General features: G+C 37.3%; 1 protein-coding gene across 2 annotated transcripts in view; it reads right to left on the reverse strand.

Annotated features, from left to right (window-relative positions):
• The window catches only part of ADK (adenosine kinase), a 494,505-nt gene extending 474,056 nt beyond the window's left edge, over window positions 1-20,449 (reverse strand). For both annotated transcript variants that reach the window (XM_055325527.1, XM_055325525.1), the window contains exon 1: window positions 20,348-20,449. In XM_055325527.1, the coding sequence (XP_055181502.1) occupies window positions 20,348-20,412 (65 nt within the window). In that variant the 5' untranslated portion in view covers window positions 20,413-20,449. The remainder of the gene's footprint in view (window positions 1-20,347) is intronic.
• Between the last annotated feature and the right edge of the window lie 180 nt (window positions 20,450-20,629).

Consider the following 20,629-nt stretch of genomic DNA (forward strand, 5'->3'; position numbering starts at 1 on the left):
TTCCCTCCTTATTCTCTGTAAAGTAGTATTTATATTAACACACTGCAGTCTCCAGTGATGTTCACTTACTGACCCTATGGGGTGGTGTGATCAATTACACAGGTCTGAAATCAGTTATATATAGAAACATAATCCAGCATATGATACTGAAATATGCCTAATGTGACCAGAAAAACTGATTTTTTAATTTTATTTCATTTTAGTTAAATTTTAAATCCAAAGCAACGTAAAATATTTTCCATCAAACACAATTTTTTTCATTGGACTGTATCTCACTGTTTATGTGAAAATTTAGCACCCAAAGTGAGACACTGTAAATATAAAATACCAAGTTTTTCAAGACTTAGTACGAAAAAAATGTATTACTGACTACATGTTGTAACAATATCTTACTACACTGGGTTAAATAAAATATATTAAGATAAATTTAAACTGTTTCTTTTTACTTTAATGTGGCTACTAGAAAACTTAAAACATATGCATCTTGCATTATGTTTCCACTAGACACTGCTGTTCTACTGTCCAAGTTAGACTTCCTTCTTTTCTTGCCTATCATTGCCCTTCTGACAGAATAATTCTATTCACAAAAGGCAATTAGGGAGATCAGTTTATACAGATCTGGGGCTCCTTGCTAACCATCTAAACATCAAAATTTAAAGACTTCCAGTTTTATTCAAATACTTTTTTCTTTAGCATTGTTCTCTTCAAATCGGTAAATGACTATCTAGAATGAACCCATGAACTATAAATCTGGTGTGTTTAGTCCATGACTAAAGACTGTTAAAAACATAACTATGCTTGGCTGAGTGAGACTTTGACTAAATGTCCACAAGCAGAACAAATCAGCTGTTCCTCTGGATTAAAGAGGATCTGAATCAAAGCAGCAGAAGACCAACTTGAAGTGGAGGAGACACTAACAATTTAATGGTTTCCCTCCTCCTCTTGTGGAAAATGTTGGTAGTCCACATGAACTAAAATCAAATCAGGAATAATCCTTAGAAAAAAAAAAGTAATAATCCTTAGAAAGGATTTCAAAATCTCAATGTACTTTTAATATGGGAGGTATTGTGGTGCTGCTTTATTATACATACATATGATTTGAGGGATCTCATTAAAATAAGGGTTTAAACTCACTAAGTCTCTGTGGCCAAGATTTTGCCAGTTCTTTATGCACCCAGACCTCATCAATTGCTTCTAGTCAACGGACCATGTTAAGTGTCAAGGTTGTAAAGGAGGGTAGAAAGGCTATAAAAGGCAGCAAGACCATGTTTGGAAACCCTCTTGACTCCCTACCAACTGCAGGACCTTGGCTTATATATTACAGGTTCTTAACCCATCTGTCGGGATCCCTGGGTGGCGCAGCGGTTTAGCGCCTGCCTTTGGCCCACGGCACGATCCTGGAGACCCGGGATCGAATCCCACGTTGGGCTCCCGGTGCATGGAGCCTGCTTCTCCCTCTGCCTATGTCTCTGCCCCTCTCTCTCTCTCTCTCTCTATCATAAATAAATAAAAATTAAAAAAAAATTTAACCTATCTGTCCCTCAGTTTACCCATTACATGCTTTTCAGGGCATTGTGAAAACTAAAACTTAACTAATTCTAGTAAAGTGTCTACTGGAGCCCTTGGCACGTGGTGTGAGTACTACTTCGTTAAAATCACACTGGTAAAAATTCCATCTCTGCGAAACATGATATGAAAGTTAACATGAACTTGGCTCTATGAAATATAAAATGCACTCTTCCTCATGCCTAAAATACTTAGTGATTCCCACTTTTGATTTTTAACAATAAAAGTTTTTTAAATTAATTTTTAAATTAATTTTGGTGCCAAAACAGCTAGACTTGAAATTTTATTTTTAACAAATACACTGAATTCATTAAGGAAAGATTAGAGACTGCAATATTCAAATCTTTAATCAGAATAAAACTGTATCACATCCTCTTCATCTAACAATCAAAATGTTAAATATTTTTTACTTATAATCAGTCAACACAACTTTCAAAAAGTTTATTCTTTTAAAATGTATTTTAGGTACCAGTCCCATTTCAGCAGGTATAGACATAAAAATGTTATTTCACCAAACAGGGCTCATGTATGATTGTTCTTTCAGAGTCAATCAGGTAGGGACAAAAGTAAAGACATGGTTTTCCAGGCAAAAACAGAAATTCTCTTTATTCTTTCTCTCTCAGGCCTTTCACTCTTTTTCTTCTCATTCCCTATCCTCTCTTCCACCCAGCCTTTCCCATCTCTCCCTCCCTCCCTTTTTCTCATTTTCTCTCTCTCTCTCTCACATGCAAATACACACACAAACAGCTACCGAGTAACTATTACTTTTTTTTTAAAGATTTTATTTACTTATTCATGAGAGAAACAGAGAAGCAGAGACATAGGCAGAGGGAGAAGCCAGCTCCCTCCAGGGAACCCAGTGAGGGACTTGATCCCAGGACTCCGGGATCACGACCTGAGCCAAGGCAGATTCTCAACCTCTGAGCCACCCAGGTGCCCTTACTTAAAAGCTTTTGTGATCAATATTTCAAGTAACTTTTTACAACAGTATTCTTTTTCACTTTAGGGAAAAAATCAGCCAACTAAAATTTGGATCCTTCATTAACTTCCGTACAGCTTAAATAGTTGCACCAATAAATAAATAGTTGCATCAAGATAAGTGGGTCCAAATAGCTTGCTCTTGGATAGATACGTATTCTATTTTATTTAACAGTGTAGATAGCCACTTTAAAAGCAAATAGATAACTAACCCCAAACAGCTAAGTGCCTCCAGATAGCATAAATAAATACATAGACCCACCCTACTACATTTTTTCAACAAATGTTTCAAGGCACAAAGTGATAGCACAGTTCTCCTCAAAGGATGCTATAAAATCAGCTTTTTCATACATAGTTAGCGGGAGTATAAATTAATACATTTCTAGAAAACTTTTTGGCAGTAAGTGCCACCAATTCCTTTTTTTAGGCAACTATCATAAATAAAATAGAACAATGCGAACAAGGATTTGTACTCCCAGTTATTCATTTTAGCATTAATAATAGAAAATATCTGATATTCTAAATAGCCAAAAATAGGGTAATGGTTAAATAAATTGCAGAAGAATGTTATGGAGCTATTACAAAATGTTTTTATAGACTTTTTAAGGATGTAGGAAAATACTCATGTTAAATGAAACAAAATAAACAAACAAAAGAATGTAGAGTATGATCTTGATCGTGTTAAAAAAATTCATACCATTATGCAAAGAAAAAAGATTGGAAAAAAATATACCAATAAAGCATTATGGGTTTCTCAGAAAAGTGGAAGTATATAATTTTTACTTTTTTTCATCAGTTTATAAACTTTCTACTATAAGTGGTTTTATTAATGTAAAATTTTCATAATTATTAAATTTTAATTATCTTTCTGAAATGGTTTAAAAATACAAAACTTATTCCTTCTGTTTTTAAAATTGTATTTTTTAAATCACAATCCATCAAAGCTATACTTATTTTTAGAGAAACTGGGCTTACTTTTATACATGCCTCACCTTTTCATGTATAAAGACTGCTTAAACAGAAACAACAAAAATATCTTTATAATTTTCTAGGTTAATTTTAAATCTTAACTGACAAAAATTAAAAGTATAAATACCGCTTTTAGAGCTCTGCATAGCCCTTAAGAGGGCAGCTGTCACAATACTGAATGTGGAATGCCTTCCCTGCATATTAGTTAAAAATACATCTCCCCGTTTCCTATAAATTAAAATGCTAATAAAATAATACTTCCAAAACAATCTATATCCTACTTCAAAAAAAAAAATTTCTTCAGACTTGTCTCCCTAAAAATAAGTAGTGTGCCACAGTGTAAGGTTCAAGCCTGGGAAAAGAGAGATGGGAATTTTATTTAATCTTGGACCTTATAAGGAACATTATAACCTTTGGCCATCAGTTTTCTTACCTGAAACACAAAGAAGTTTGTTATAGGTGACATCTCAAGTCCTGAAATTTCCGTTTTTATTGGCCAAGGAAAGAAAAAAGCTCACTTGTGTCTCAATACAACTAGCGTTGTTTTTTTAAAGAGCTGATCAGTTTTAATGCAATTTTAGTTAGCTTTCATTACAGACAAGACTATTCCAAGAAACACTGCTAAGTGTATTAACTCTTTTCCTCAAAGACATTATATATAAAAGGTCGGCTATTTTTATTTTCTTTTAATTATTAGCTGTAGATTCTTGTGTCACATTTCACTTAAACATTACATATTCAAGCAATATAATCTTTAAATGGAATCTGATCATTTATTTCCAAGGAAAATTTGAAGAATATAATAACGTTTGATTGACTGAATTTTATTTAGTAAGAATTCTTAGCAAAACTCCCTCCCAGGAACACCTACACAGTGTTGCTTTATTTCCAGGGAACTACAAATCTCTGAAGCTCAAAGAAAACCCCCAGTGCTTTGGGTAACAGTGCTACCCAATTATTTATACTGCCAAGAACACAGTTTTAAATTATACAATTGAGTATCACCACCATTTCATTAAAGAAAGGGCATTTTAACGTAAAAATATACGAAGGAGGGACACCTGGTGGCTCAGTCAGTTAAGTGTCTGACTCTTGATTTTGGCTTAGGTCATGATCTCAGAGTCATGAGATCAAGCTTCATTCGGGCTCCACACAGCGTGGAGTCTGTTTGTCCCTTTCTCTCTGTTCCTCTCCCCACTCGCTCTCAGTCTCTCTCTCTCAAATAAATAAAATCTTTAAATATATATATGGACATCACAAAATAAAGAACAGCTCTTCCCAAAGTCTTGTTGAAATCTTATAGTTTCTATAGAATAGATCTTTATTTTTATTTCACTACAGATCTGATCTACAGTACTTAAAAACAAGCTTTTAGCAATTATTCACTCATTAACTCAACAAATATTTATTAAACAGCTATTCAACTGCTCCAGACACTAGAGATTCAGCTACAATCAAGCTGAACTAAAGGCACATGAAATGCCTTTACATTCTAGTGAGGAGATACGGATGAATAATACAACAGTAAGAACATCAAATGATCATATGTGCTATGCAGAAAATTAAAACCAGCAGATCAATGGAGAGAAAGGCTCCTTTAGATAGGGAAAGCTTCCAGCAGGAGAGAACTGAATGACAAGGAAAAGCCAGGTGGAGGAAAGCCATTACTGATAGCACTAAAATGATCTAGAAGACCGGTGTGAAAAAAAGGCAAGGGAGAGAAGAAATGTTTGTAGTCAGAGAACAAGGAAGATCATGTTCCCTTTTATAAGCCTACAAAGTTTTGATTTTGTTATAATAAGCATGACAAGAAGCCACTGTTAATTTTAACACCGTTTTAACATTTTAAACAGACAAATAACATGATCTAATTTTGTTTTCAAAGATCACTTTAGGTTATTGTGGAAAGAATGGACTATAGGAGCATGAAAGGAGAAAGACCAAATTAGAAGTGTACTACAGTAATAGAGATGACAAATAATACTGCTAGACACAGAAGAAGGACATTTTGGAGACAATAACAGAACTTGCTGGTGAACTAAATATGACAGACTAAGGAAAAGGAAGGAATCAAGAACTCCTAGACTTTGGAATATATTGGGTAAATGTGGACTACACTGGATAAATGGTGCTGTTTACTGAGAAATGGAGAAGGCAAAAGAGAAGCTCAGAAGACTGGAGCTTTGGGAGAGGTCAGAATTGGAGATAGAAACTTCTAAAACAGATTTTTCCTTCTAGTCTTTCTTACTCTGTGGTGACTACTATTTCCTATTGGTAGACTAAAAATAAATGTTCAGAATTGAATATGCAGTTTTATTGAACAACACCCCAAAAGAGGAACCATATTGGAGTCAACGGTGGGGGGGCATATTGTGGTAACTAATTACAAGGAAGAATATTGCTAGGACTAATTTTTCTTTAAAATAAGAAAAACAGGGCACCTAGGTGACTCAGTGGTTAAGCGTCTGCCTTTGGCTCAGGTTGTGATGCCAGGGTCCTATGATCGAGCCCTGCATTGGGCTCCCCGCAGAAAGCCGGCTTCTCCCTCTGCCTATGTCTCTGCCTCTCTCTGTGTCTCTCATGGATAAAAAAATAAAATCTCCAAAAAAAAAAAAAAAAAAACATGAATTGTTTCTTAGATCTCTTTTTATTTTTCAAAATTTCAACCACAATTTCATTTGTCAAAAATCACAAGAGTGATTTTTAACAAAATCATTCTTTAACCACTCTGCAAAAATTTAGGGGTACACAATGAGTATCAAGTGGCTAAGCTTACTATCAAGCTAAGCAAATTCCCCATCCTAGCCATTCAGCTATGTGAATCTAATTTAAGCCTTACTGAGGCCTTCCTTATCAAGACCTCTCAAGACTCAGAAGTTGAAATCACAAATGTTCACAATAGGTTCCAAAACAAATTTACTTATATAGGCCATAAGTATCTCCTTTTTCTAACTCCCAATCCCTACCATTTTCTTTATAAGAGTAAAAATAAATGTGGTCTCAAATTGAATATGCATTTTATCTGAAAAATGTCCTAAAAAGTGATTTCTATTTGGTTGTTTTACAATAATGGAATGATTTTCTAACATTTTCTTTTATTCAACATTTTTGTTTTCTATACTGAAGGATGGTGAGATAGGGGTGGGGAACAGAAGGAGATATCTCACTTTCTGTTTTCAACACAAACATAACAGCCTCAGACGGCCTGTATATGAAGGAAGCTATTAAATCCAAATGTAATCTTCATGCATTGTAAGAAGGCAGCTCCTTTTGCGTGTCAAATAGACTTTTTAGGTAGAGACAGCAAACTTCAGACTTCATATATATTTTTGAACCTTAAATCATTTCTTCAAAAACCAAAAACTCAGTATATCATGGAAAAATAATATACACATTACATTCTGAACTTTAAAACCAAAAAAAGACATACTTTCCAATGGGGAGGGGGAGACTATCAAAAGTAATCATCTTTTAAGAGGCAATAACAGAATTAAAAGCTTGGAAATATAATTCAGTCATGTTCTTCAAAATTATTTTATCATAACTGTAGCAGATTAAAAATGGACTCAATTTCTTGGAAACAGGAATCTATGTCCCCTCCCCCTGAATCTGGGCTAGCCTAGGACTCCTTTACCCAACAGGGTACAGTACATGAAATGATGCTGTAACAGATTCCAGGCAAGCCTTAAGAGGACTGCCAGTTCCTGTCTTGTTACCTGAACTGCCAGGTAAGAAGCCCAACAAAGAGGTTGAAGAAACTACATGGAGAGGTTCACAAACTATATGGAGGGGAAGAGAAGCAGGGTTGAGCCCCGCTTTCCAGCCATCCTCAACATCAGGCAAGTAAGGGCAATCTGAACACTCCAGACCAGACCTATTGTCAGCTAAATACCTCCAAGTGATCCTAGTCAGTACCACACAGAGAAGAATCAACCAGCCAAACCATGTCTGAATTCCTGACCCACAAAATAATGAACTCTAATACAGTGGTTGTTATTTTAAGCCACTACATTTTGGGATAGAAAACCAAACTCGCTGTGAAAAATACTTTTTTTTTTTTATTGCAACCTAGTATGCTATACTTACAGCTAATTGAACAATGTTTCACAAAGCAATACTAATGCTTACCATATTCAATGCACTGATATTTTCTATTCTATTTTCCTTTTATAAAATACCAGTTGTGATACAACCAAATTGAGTCATGATTTAGTTTGAAAAGCATTTCAGTTTATATTACTCACTTCACAGGTGCATACACAAAGCTAGACAAAAACCTTAACAGCACCTAGTTCATAACAAGAAGCTTCTCCTAAAAAAAAATTTTAAAAAAAAAAAAAAAGAAGCTTCTCCTGAATTCTCATTCACAGCTCAGAACTGAATGAAAAGCTAAAGAGATGAAGTGTCTGAGGTTGGAGGTTACACAGAAATCAAAAATAACTAAATGGAATTGAGACTTTTTCTTTTTTTATCACTTCCCTTTACCTCCCCCTTCCTGTTCACACATCTCTCTTGCTCTTCCCCTATTTCCTTTTTCCTATGATAATCAAGCATTATGAGACTGAAGTTTTTAAATAACATTTTAATTTAATGAAATGTAGTAGTCCTATTCTTAAAAGTAGACTAACTGAATGTTTCACTTCTTTTAAAAGGTTGCCTTTATTATTATTTGTATGAGGTCCAAGGCTAATCATGACTGCAGGTCATTTTTATTGAAAAGGAGTTCCACTAATGGAAACACGTACACACCAGAGACCTTCTCATCAGCGCCATCTCAGATCTGGTACAACATTTTCATAGGATTTCAAATTACTAATAGTATTAAAAACATTAATAGCTTTCTAGAGGATTACTAGTACTTGTTTCATGTACAATATAGGAATACTTTTTGAAGCAAAGGGTGTGCTTAATGATTAAAAATATTAATCATACAAATCACCATTGATTCCTGTTGGTTATATAATATCTGAGTATTATAGCTAATTATGAAAAATCTTTAATAAGATTCAAGTTTGAATCCTATCTCTGTCACTCACCGTGTAATCTTGGGCATATTAAACTTTCAATATAACAGTTATTTCACAGTATTATAATAATTAATAATGCTAAAGACAAGATTGAAATTATTAGCATCAGAGGAAAGTGTAAAATCTCCAAAGTAATTTAAAACATATTAGAAATTGTTCTGTTAACTGGAACATTTTAACTCTTAAACATAAGCAAAATTGGTTTGCTCAAGGCTTTTTAATTAGAAATCTGCCCCAAATTCAAGTTCAAGGGGTTAATCCATTTGCAAAGCATACCATTAAGTATATCCCACAATGGAATACAGTATTGTTGAGGAGCGGGGGGCGGGGGGAAGGGCTACATGTGTCAATGAGAGAACTTGAAAGACAAAAATCTAAACAAAGTTACTAAACACAGTGCCACAGGGATCCCTGGGTGGCGCAGTGGTTTGGCGCCTGCCTTTGGCCCAGGGCGCGATCCTGGAGACCCGGGATCGAATCCCACGTCGGGCTCCCGGTGCATGGAGCCTGCTTCTCCCTCTGCCTGTGTCTCTGCCTCTCTCTCTCTCTCTGTGACTATCATAAATAAATAAAGAAAAAAAATTAAAAAAAAAAAAACACAGTGCCACAGAATTTATTTAAAAAGTGTGCTTATCGGGATCCCTGGGTGGCGCAGCGGTTTGGTGCCTGCTTTTGGCCCAGGGCGCGATCCTGGAGACTCGGGATCGAATTCTACGTCAGGCTCCCGGTGCATGGAGCCTGCTTCTCTCTCTGCCTGGGTCTCTGCCTCTCTCTCTCTCTCTCTCTCTCTCTCTCTCTCTCTCTCTCTCTGTGTGTGTGTGTGTGTGTGTGTGACTATCATAAATAAAAAAACTTTTAAAAAAGGAATAATTATTAAAAAAAAAGTGTGCTTATCTAGCACACACAGAATTCACTTTGATAAGTGCTCAATTTACAGCTTTATAAGTGTAATGTGAACAGCAGGAAATAGGAGTCCTAGGTCCTGAGTGTGAATTGAGAGCTCATTTCTTAGAGTCTCCTCTATTTCCTCAGCTAAAGGTTACCTTCAAGGATCGGTAAGAAAATGTTAAGGAAAGCATCTGATAAAATTTTTACCATGTTATTCTTATCTCAAAACAATCCAAAAACTTGAAAGAAAACAGATACTTCATTTCTTGTTCCAGAAGGTAAATTCAATGGGAAGTTTTATGACTTGAGATCAAATCTCAACTCAAATACTTCATAGCTTTAAGTAACCAGCTGTGTTACCTGAGTAGATATCAGTTAACCTCTCTGGGCTTCAATTCTCTTAACTGCACAACATAATAGGCTGATTTTAAGTACTTCATCAGGCACTAATATAGATTCTAAAACATGTTCAAAGGGTTCCTAAAGGGCAGCCCGGGAGTGGCTAAGCGGTTTAGCCTGCCTTCCGCCCAGAGCCTGATTCTGGAGATCCGAGATCGAGTATCACGTCAAGCTCCCTGCATAGAGCCTGCTTCTCCCTCTGCCTGTGTCTCTGCCAATCTCTCTCTCTCTCTCTCTCTCTCTCTCTCTCTCTCTCTCTCTCTCTCTGTCGGTCTCTCATGAATAAATAAAATCTTAAAAAAAAAAGGGTTCCTAAAAATCACATGAAATTGTATATTAGAATTTCAGTGGCACATCTTGGCTGAGGCCTGTTCTTTTCACACCCCAACTCCATAATTTGCGGGAAACCTCAGCTTTAGGAGGGCCCACCCTACCAAGGAATTTGCACTGTCATCACCTCCCACCCCTGTTCCTACCCTCACTCCCACCAGAGGTCTTTGGAAACACTTCTCAAAGGGAATAGTTTCTCAAAGGGAAAAGCTAGAAGCGCCTGCTTACAAGTACAGACCTGTTTTATAAGTGTAAAGATCCAACATCTTGGTTAACAGATCATTTAAAGAGCTCTGAATTGGACTTGATACTACATACAGGATATTAGCAAGTCTTCTCAGGAATATAGTTTATTTAAGTTTCACATAAGTCAAAGGTCAGGTGTGTATGTGTTTCCATTAGTGGAAAATGTACTCTTCTTCCCCTATTTGTGCTGAATCTAGGTGAGGAATGGTACACAACAAGGGGAAGAGGAGTGCTAAAGAAGGGATTCCTGCTTAATGTAGTAGGCTGAGCCACGAAAATTTAGTATCTTTCCCGATTCTAAGGATCTGTGAGTGTAAATCTTGAAGTTTATATATTTCTCTATAGAGTATCCTTAAAATGTCCAAACATAGGGAAGACCCAATGAAGTCAAACCTACCATGTAGAGAAGAACCTATATTCCCCATCCACACCCTAGAAAGACAAATCTTTTCCTTTTTTCTTACTAAAATATTATTTTTAATACTAAACATTGAGTACTACTTACTGAATTAAATAGTGTAACTATGTTTTGTTTTAATATTTTAAATGTACACTACCCAGATGCATACATTTGGGTAAGAAAGTGCTAAGTAAAATTAACAAGACAAAGTAGAAATTTGTCAGTATACTTTCATGTGAATCAACGTGCTATCCCATGCTAAAATGCAATATAGTCATTAATTTTGTGTGAAAACAGAGACATAACTAAGGATAGAAGCCTGCATCACTTCTACAGCTTAACAGCTTTAACCTTCAACAAAACTAAGAACTAAAAATTATAACTAAGGTCTCGTCTGTTTAGGAGAAACAATTTGTGAAAAATTCTATTTTTAGGAGGAATCTAAGACTCCCCTTATTCACACCTATAAAACAAAAAACATTCAAATTTCTAATGTGGTTAACTTCAAAGACAACATATTTAAACTGTTTATTTTTAAAGGAAATAATTTTCTTGTATTTCAATTTGTTCACTCAAAAATTTACATGGTTTTTCAGACCAGCTCTAGAACTCAGAGTAAAACATTTTGCTTTATTAAGCTTAAAGGAATTTGAGAAAACCTAAGATATCTGAATTTAATTCTTTTGCTATATTTTGTTTTCAAGTGACCCCTCCTGGATGAGTCAACAGAGACAAATTTCTTTAAAAGACCATTTTGCGGTATTATCCATTGGTTACAGAGTACATTCGCTTACACAGTATGCTACAAAACTAAGAATAGTATTGTTAACCCTCTATGTTTTTTAGAGTTCTGATTACATTGCAAATAGTCTCACTAATTAAGGTACTTGCTAACCCAAAGGAAAAACATTAATCATTCTGATAGGTGACTCAGATCTTCTTTGTTAATTCTTTCAGAAAATTTATTCCTCCACCAAATAAGTAATTTTATATTTAAAAAAGAAAGTAAGGGATGCCTGGATGGCTCAGTGGCTGAGTGTCTGCCTTCGGGTCAGGGAGTGATCTCAGGGTCCGGGATGGAGTCCCACATCAGGCTTCTTGTGGAGAATCTGCTTCTCCCTCTACCTATGTCTCTGCCCCTGTCTCTCTCTGTCATGAATAAACAAATAAAATCTTTAAAAAAAGAGAGAGAGAGAGAGAGAGAGAGAGAGAGAAAGTAAAGAAAACAGTGACCTTAGGGCCTTAATAAAGTGTTACTGTTTGTGTAGAAGTATTTTTCTTACTTCTGAAGGAATTTTCCCCATGGACAAATGCAAGAAATTATTATAGTCAAAATTCACTACAGTGACCACAAAGAACAAAAATGCAATGTAGGAGTACATCTCTTCCCTATACTGTCCTGTGGCACTGGATTTATTTTGTACACACAAAAAAAATGAAAGGTCCATGAAGTGTTCTCAAGTAAGAATTTACAGGTAATAACATGAACCCATTTTGCAACACTGAGTACTACAAACATAATCATAAAACATCTTTAAAGAGTTACTTAAGAATTCATTTATTCAAAAAAAGTTTAGAGCCTATTATACTGCAATGAAGTAATTAATTTTGAGGCACTAAGAGTTATTCAACTAGCTTCCTGATTTCAAGCAGCAGTAAATGAGGCAAAACATGCACAGTATACAAAGCAGTAATGCAAAGTATAAACAGCCAGAGGAGGTGTTCCCAAGTGGATGATCAGGAAAATTTTTTTGGCCGGACCTTGAGGAATGAGATTATCAGTAGGGCGATTGTTTGTTTTCACAGATATTTTCTACACATGCTATAGAAATGGATTTTTCTATGCTATGGATTTTTCTCATGCTTAAGAATGACAGCACCTCTCTCACTCTACAAGGCCCTAGTAGAGTTATTGATTAAGCATGTCCCTCTGAACTCCATCTAGTACCCCATACATACAAACACCATGCTCACACACACAACCACATCCACATGGGCACACACAACACACACAGGATGAGGAATAAAAATATATCCCAGGCTGCCCAAAATCCCCACCTCTGATACAGTAACTGGCTCAATGGTGGGTATGTAACCCAGGCAGTATTTTCAAAACTGATACACGAACATGGAAAATCTCTTCCACTGGGCTCAGGAGATTTTTACTTTGGGCAGAGAAATGCCATCTTTCTTGTTATATTAAGATGTCCTAGGGCGCCTGGGTGGCTCAGCAGTTGAGCGTCTGCCTTTGGCTCAGGTTGTGATCCAGAGGGTTTTGGGATAGAGTCTCGCATTGGGCTCCCCGCAGGGAGCCTGCTTCTCCCTCTGCCTGTGTCTCTGCCTCTCTCTCTCACTGTGTCTCTCATGAACAAATAAATAAAGTCTTTAAAAAAAAAAAAAAAAAAAAGATGGCCTACATGAGAAATAAATCCAATATCCCCGAGAACAATGGAGGCAGGGGATGCACTCCTAGAATGAGTCTTATCTGGCTGCGGTTACCAGTTATGTTAGTTAAATTGAGTCCCTTAGAGACTTAGAAATGGTTCTACTAAGGATGCACTAAAGTCCAGCCTCAGTCTCTAGAATGCCAAATAATCACTTCAATATCATTTCTAATCATTCCTAATTTTGTGAGTGATCAGTGATCAATGATCACATAGGTTACCTTCCTATCTATAATCCTGCAATTGCAGGTAACAGCAAAATAGCAGGATTTACTAGTAACTAAATGTGGCTAAATAGTGAGATCCTATTGTTACAGTAACCAAACTGATGGGACTTGAGAAGGTAAAAATTTCTTAAAGGAAAATTCCTGTACATACTGTCTTATTCTAGAAAAGATATTGAAATCAGCATGCATGCAATGAAAGCCAAAATGCAAATGGAAACTCACATGTTCAGATGTTCTTATGCTGAAAGCTAATTACACTGCTTTTTAGATGAAGACAAATCATACAAGGCCACAAGTACAAACAAGTACAAGCAAAAACATCAAAAATAAAATATGTGAGGGCAACAACTTTAAATATCCTTTGGATAATATTCAAAAATATCTTCTCCAAGTAGTATATGAAACTTCAGTAAAATAAGCCTTTCAAATCTTAGATCCAGAAGCTGAAGAAAAATCTTTAGTCAGTCAGTATTAGAGAGGAAGAAAAGCCTAATAACTTGATGACATATCCAGTACCAGTTTTATGGTAGGGCTAGACAAAAGAGATCTTTGAAATAAAAACATCTATTTAAAATCATAGATGTGTAGAATGGGAAAATGCAGCAACTGACTGATAAGAATGTTTCTAAAAACTTCTAAAAGCAATTAAAAATTTTAATAGAAGTCCACAGTCCTTTTGCTGATTTCCATGGGCAAGATATATTTTTAGGGCCAGAATTTTATGAGACTCCAAATTTTAGAGCTTTCAGGAAGACAATACACTATATGTACTATATGTTTGGTAAACCACCCAGAGTTTCATGCAGAATGCCATTAACAAACAGACTAACATTTCTACAACAAAGCATACACATTTGTGTAAGGCAGATAAACTCTACAGAGAGTCTCATATCACATTTTGTCAAATTAATTCATCTCAACCTTTTTAAAAAACTTCCAGTTTTCAGAGCTTTTGGAATTTCAGAAATATAGATGAAAAGATTACAACCTATAATAAAATCATAGTACTACTTATTTTATAAAGTTCCAGGTCTACTTAGTATCCCAGAGTTCCATTCCATAATGGTGATATTTAGCCACTCAGCACTCGCCCAGGATACATAATTAGTGCACATCAAGTTTCTCCAGCTTAAAATCCAGAGTACTAATATACATGTGCAGTGCAGAAAAGCTGGAAAATACGAAAAAAAGAAAAATAAAGAAAACAAAAATAACTACAATCTTTCCATGTAGAAGTAACTAAATTTTCAGATTCTTTCTATACATATTAATTAGGATCAAAATCTCTTTAATTTTAGTGTGGATTTTTGCTTTTATGTTACTATGTACCTGGAATACCCTTTTTTAAAAATTTATTTATTTATTTATTTATTTTGGAGTTCAATTTGCCAACATATAGGATATCACCCAGTGCTCATCCCATCAAGTGCCCCCCCTCAAAGTGGAATGCCCTTTCAACCTGAGAACAGTGAACTTAAGTCTGGAAAAATTCTCAGCCATCATCTCTTCTAATATATCCTCTCCACCATTCACAATAGTTCCTCTCTTTGGAACACTCAGATGTTAAGGTATATTCCTATCTCTTAATTCCTATTTATTTCTCTGTGCTACATCTGGATGAATTATTTGGTACTATCTTCCAATTCACTAATTTTCCCTTCAAATATGTTTAGCATAAAGTTTTATCAACCTATTTTTTGTCTTAATTTCAATAACGATTTATTCTTTGACCTAGCTATTTATTTCATATATGTTAATTTTTTATTCATAACATGTTTTTTAATGGCTACTACTTTACCTTTTTAAGAGTCTCTGAAATACTTAGTCATTTTTAAATTGCTGACTAATTCCATTAGATTTTGAGTGAATTTATCTCCTGATGGTTATGCTTACTTTCAGGCTCAAAACTTTCCCTTCCTTTTTTCTGGTGGTTTGAGATAGGCCACCCCACTTCCAGATCACATGACCTCCAAGCTTGGTGCTCTTTTATTTATTTATTTATTTATTTTTTTGGTGCTCTTTTAGATAACACATGATAGTACAGATATTACAATTCCCCTATTGTAATAAGTCAGGAGACTTTTGTTTTCCATTTTCCTTGATAGTCCAAAGCCTTAAGCTTAAAAGATTACATTTCTGAATATAAGTGAACAGCATGTGGTATCATTCAAAAAAGATCTGCCAACTTCAATTTTAGGCTGCATTATTAAACATAAAAGGTCTAGAAAAGTGAAGGTTATCACTCCCACTCTACGCTGGGCTACTAATTCAGTCAACAAGCATTAACTGAATAGGTCCTAAGGACCAGGCACTGTGTAACACATTAAGGACACATGATCATCTTTGCACCTTTCCAGTCTGCATATATTTTCCTCATTTTATCCTTACAACAGACCACTCCTGGAACAGTGTACTCAGTTTGTAAAAATAATCTTCCAGAGAATTTTCTGAAAGAAAAAAAAATGTGTTTTAGAAAAAGTGGTTACTAAAACTGTTTACTCAGTCACCTCAGATACTTATAGACTTTTTATCCTGTTTCCTATACAATTTTAAAACACAGAGTCCTTAGTAAGGTAGGACACAGGGAAAGAATAAAAGGAATCCAGGAAAGTGAAATGGTTTGGAAGCAATAATTTGAGAAAAGCTTAGTATTTGCTGACTGGGAAATTGCAGTTTCTTTTCTTTTTAACATTACTAAAAGTCATGACGTGAAACAATCTTTAATTGCTAATGTCATATAGAGTTATAATGTGGGCCTTAGGATTCAACCCTTCTTAACATCAACTTCAGAGCTTACAAATATTTGCTATGATGAACAAGTAGAGCTATGCTTGAAGATTAGGAAGAACTTGACATTGGAGGTAGAGAGGCTAGTTAGGAAGCCAACAAAACCTAAGCAAGATATAGTCTACGCCTGAATTGTGGCAGCCAGAATGGAAAAGGAAAGGCATTTATGAGACATTTCTGAAGAAGAAAAGACCAACTTTGATAACTATATGTGAATGGAAAATGAAGCAAATACCTAGATTCCAAATTTTGGAGGAAGAGAAGTTAGTAGTGCCATTAACAGACGCAGGAGCCATGGAAGAAGGTGCAGATTCAGGACAACAGATGGACTTAGTTTGATATATATGACTTTGAAGGATCAGCAAGACACTCAGGAGATATTCAGCAGATAGTTAAAACGAGGTTCTTAGAACTTAAGGACATAGCAATCACACACGTGATCCTGTAAATAAATGTCCAGTACAAAGCCTGGATGCCCTCTACTTTCTGCTTCAGTCAAACCAAACTTCTGTAATTCCCCGACAGAGGCAGCTCTCTCTGATCTACCTCCAAACGAGCTTTCCTATAAAGCCAGACACCCTACTTCATACCTGGTTAATTCCTTGTCATCTTTAGAACGCTCAGGTATCATTTTCCCAAACCTTATTCATTTCCCAGGAGGAGGTACCTACGTCTTACCTCTCAACATATTAGTACCTAATTTTTAGCATTATACCTAAAATAGCAGCCATTTAAAGACTGGAAAAAACAGACTTGGCATGTGTTCAATAAGCTTTCGAAGGAACAGGATCCTCTTAAAGGAGACTGCCAAAGAAATGAACTGGTATGAAATTTCCAAGAGAGAAAAGAAAATGAGCGGTCCTAAACGTAGGTATTCATCATGGAACATATCTATCTAGGGATCAGTTCCTGAAAATGATTCTCAACTTCTTTCAGCTCCAATACCTCATCTGTAACATGAGGATTGTTATCTACCTCATGGGGTTGCTGGAAAGATTAAACGAGATTAATATATATAAGGCACCTAGAATAATGTCTGGCATTCAATTAATACCCCTTCTATTCCCCAACCCAACATGAACATATGTTAGAGCCTGCTTATTTCTTCACAACTTTAGTAACTGCTACAACCTGAAAAGCAATTCAACAGAAAAATAATGGATATTTGAAAAAGGGAAGCTAGACTTGTCAGATGCTTTCCCTTAGAGCAGTTTTTTTCTATCTCAACACTACTGTTAATTTTGGCTAGATAATTCTTTGTTGTTGTAGGGAGTTTCATGTGCATTGTAGGATGTTAAGCAGCATCCTTGAAGTCTACTTACTAGGTGCCAGTATTGCTCCCCTACCAAAAATGTCTCCTGACATTGCAAAGTGTCCCCTGGAGGCAAATTTTCACCTGGTTGAGAACTACTACCCTAGAGCTAACTGAAATTCTCGAAGTCCTAAGTCCTTCCTCTGACATCTACAAACATGTCTCATACATTTTTCCCCACTGATTCATTCTACACATTAAACTTTGCTTAGGCTTTATAAGCCCTTCCCCTTAAAAGTCAACCAAAACGGGCAGCCCCAGTGGCTCAGCAGTTTAGCGAGCCTAGGGCATGATCCTGGAAATCCGGGACAGAGTCCCGCGTCGGGTTCCCTGCATGGAGCCTGCTTCTGTCTCTGCCTCTCTCTCTCTCTCTCTCTCTCTCTCTCTCTCTCTCTCTCTCTCTCTCTGTCTCTCATGAATAAATAAATAAAATCTTAAAAAAAAAAAAAAGTCAACCAAAACAGCTAGCCCCTTAACTGTCAAGCCAGTCACAGATAATGCATGCAATCCAACCACTTGGTACATTATCACACTGCAACCCTTAAACCCAAATATAATAAAAGTAGGAATAGCTAATCCCAAAAGGTCTTGACACAAAATTAAGAGATTTATTCAAGTACTCAAGTGTCTAATATTTTAACTTCATGTCTACAAGTGGTACTAAGTAGATATTATATAAAATGAGTTTTAGCCTAAAGACTTTAAAAAAAAAAAAATTGGGGGCAGCCCCGGTGGCACAGCGGTTTAGCGCCACCTGCAGCCCGAGGTGTGATCCTGGAGTCCCAGGATCCAGTCCCACATGGGGCCCCTGCATGGAGCCTGCTTCTCCCTCTGCCTGTGTCTCTGCCTCTCTGTGTGTGTGTGTCTCTATGAATAAATAAATAAAATCTTAAAAAAAAAAAACGTTTAAAAAATTAAAAAAAAAAAGATTTTAACATGTTTTTGTTTGTTAAGTAAATTCCTTGCCCAACATGGAGTTTGAACTCATGACCATGAGATCAAAAGTCACATGCTTTAATGACTGAACCAGCCAGGTACCCCAGGACTTTCACACGTTTTAAATAAACACTAAAGACATATACAATAGAGTCTATATATTTAAGAAGTATGATATGCCTACATATTGCAATAACAGAAAAAGTTATGTACACTAAAAAAAAAAAAAGCAAAAGTAGAGAAACAAAAATTGGCTTAACAGTTCACAAGGATTTTTGGATAATTGGTTAGTTAAGTATAGCATGATAATTAAGAGTACAGACCTGGAATCAACCTGGATTAAATTCCAACCCCTTCACTTACTAGATAGGTGACCTTGATCAACTTAATGTCTCTATGACTGTTTCCTCCTTGGTAAAATGAAGATAATTATAGTATCCACCTTCAACCAATGGACTTGCACCCAGATGCTCTGGGTTGATATTTCACTTCCTTAACTGTTCCATTTGTACCTCAATTTCCTCATCTGTGAAACAGGAAAGTGCTCTGAAAATGAATTAGCATAAGGGAAAATCGAAGGGCCCGATGTTTAGTGGGTAATAGGGAAAAGTTGCATCTGTCTCTCAATTTGGTAGAGGAAACTGTATGAAGGACATACCTTTTAAAGAAATAGCCCAATAATGGGCAAAGTAGGGAAAGCACATGCCTTGAACCCAGGTAAGTCTGATTCAAAAGGCCTCTGCTTTATTTATTCTATGGTTTGAAAGCTTAAAAATAGAACATCCTGAGTTGTCAGAAGAAAAACAAGTTTATTTTCTTTTCATAAGGTAGGCACACTAACACTTTGAGGATAGTAGGAATACATTAAAGGCACTCCCAAGGATTTGATAACCATCCATTCAAAATAGCTTGCAAACACTACCAAGTCCCTAACTGACCTTTTCTTTTCACAATGCTTCATTATTTCAGGAGGTGAAGGTGGATGATGTTGGGGGAAAAAAAAAATGAGACTTATTTTGTACTATCAAGGAAGGTCCCAACAGTTTTAAATCAATTTATGTCTACTTCTAGATAGAAAAGTCAATGCCTTCCAACAAATATTTCAAAATCATCCAGGATTGTGCATGTTGCACTTTGTACTTATTAGGAGGGAACATTTTAGCAAACTATCTTTTGCAAATAAACTGCCACATCAATCACACTGAGGCAGGTGTTGGGGGCAGCAGCACTGTTGCCAAAAAGTGCAAAGAAAACAAGAAAAGTCAACATTCCCTATCCATTCAGCCAAATACCACCCCTGCAAAGCCTCGGAGGCGGGGTATCTGGGTCCCTGCAGAGGTGGTCTTCAAAGGTGTCCACTTTCAGAGCAGGTACAAAAAAAGGAAGGTCAAGGCGCCCTTCCGCGACACTTTACGAAAAATCCCCGGGAATTCTGTCTTTGGCCCAAGGGAGGGCAGTGGCTGGGCCCCCTCGTCGTAACCCCAAGGGAACAGGAGGTGGCCGCGGCGGACGCGGCTCCGGACCGGTCAGGTCCGCCAGGGTCGCACCAGCTCCCACGTGGCGCCCTCAGCCTGCCCACTGCCGGCGAGGCTCCCCCAGGCCGGCTCTCTGATTGGCCAAGGGCAGCCGAAGCCCTCCCGGAGCAGGCGGCTACTCGGCCAAAGCGGGCCGGCGCCGGGCGAGAAGGTCACAGCCTCGCGGGCAGCTCGCGGGCAGCTCGCCGAGCAGCCGGTCCTGCGCGTTGGCCCCACGCCGACAGCCGGAGCCGCGCAACCCCACGTGGGCCCTGGTTAGCGGCAGGCGCCGTCACCCTCCACCCGACGTCGAGTAGCGCTCACCTCAGCGCTCGGGGCGCCTCTACCTTCAGCTTTTTGGGCTTCGGCTCCTCGTCGGCCGCAGCCATCTTCGCGCGCCCACCCCACTCGGGCTCCCGGCGTGCGCCCCGCCCCTCGGCTCTCTGGCCCCGCCCCCTCTCCTTATCACCGCCTCCTTCTCTCCGAGCCCCGCCCCTCCCGACTCGCTCCGCTCCGCGGCTCTCCCTCCCACAGCCATTGGCCCAGCCTCTTTCTGGCCCCGCCCACCCGACTAGTCGGGGGGACCCCAGACTGAGTTAGGCTGCG

This window comes from Nyctereutes procyonoides, unplaced genomic scaffold (genome assembly GCF_905146905.1).
Source record: "Nyctereutes procyonoides isolate TBG_1078 unplaced genomic scaffold, NYPRO_anot_genome, whole genome shotgun sequence".
In the NCBI taxonomy this organism is placed as follows: domain Eukaryota; kingdom Metazoa; phylum Chordata; class Mammalia; order Carnivora; family Canidae; genus Nyctereutes; species Nyctereutes procyonoides.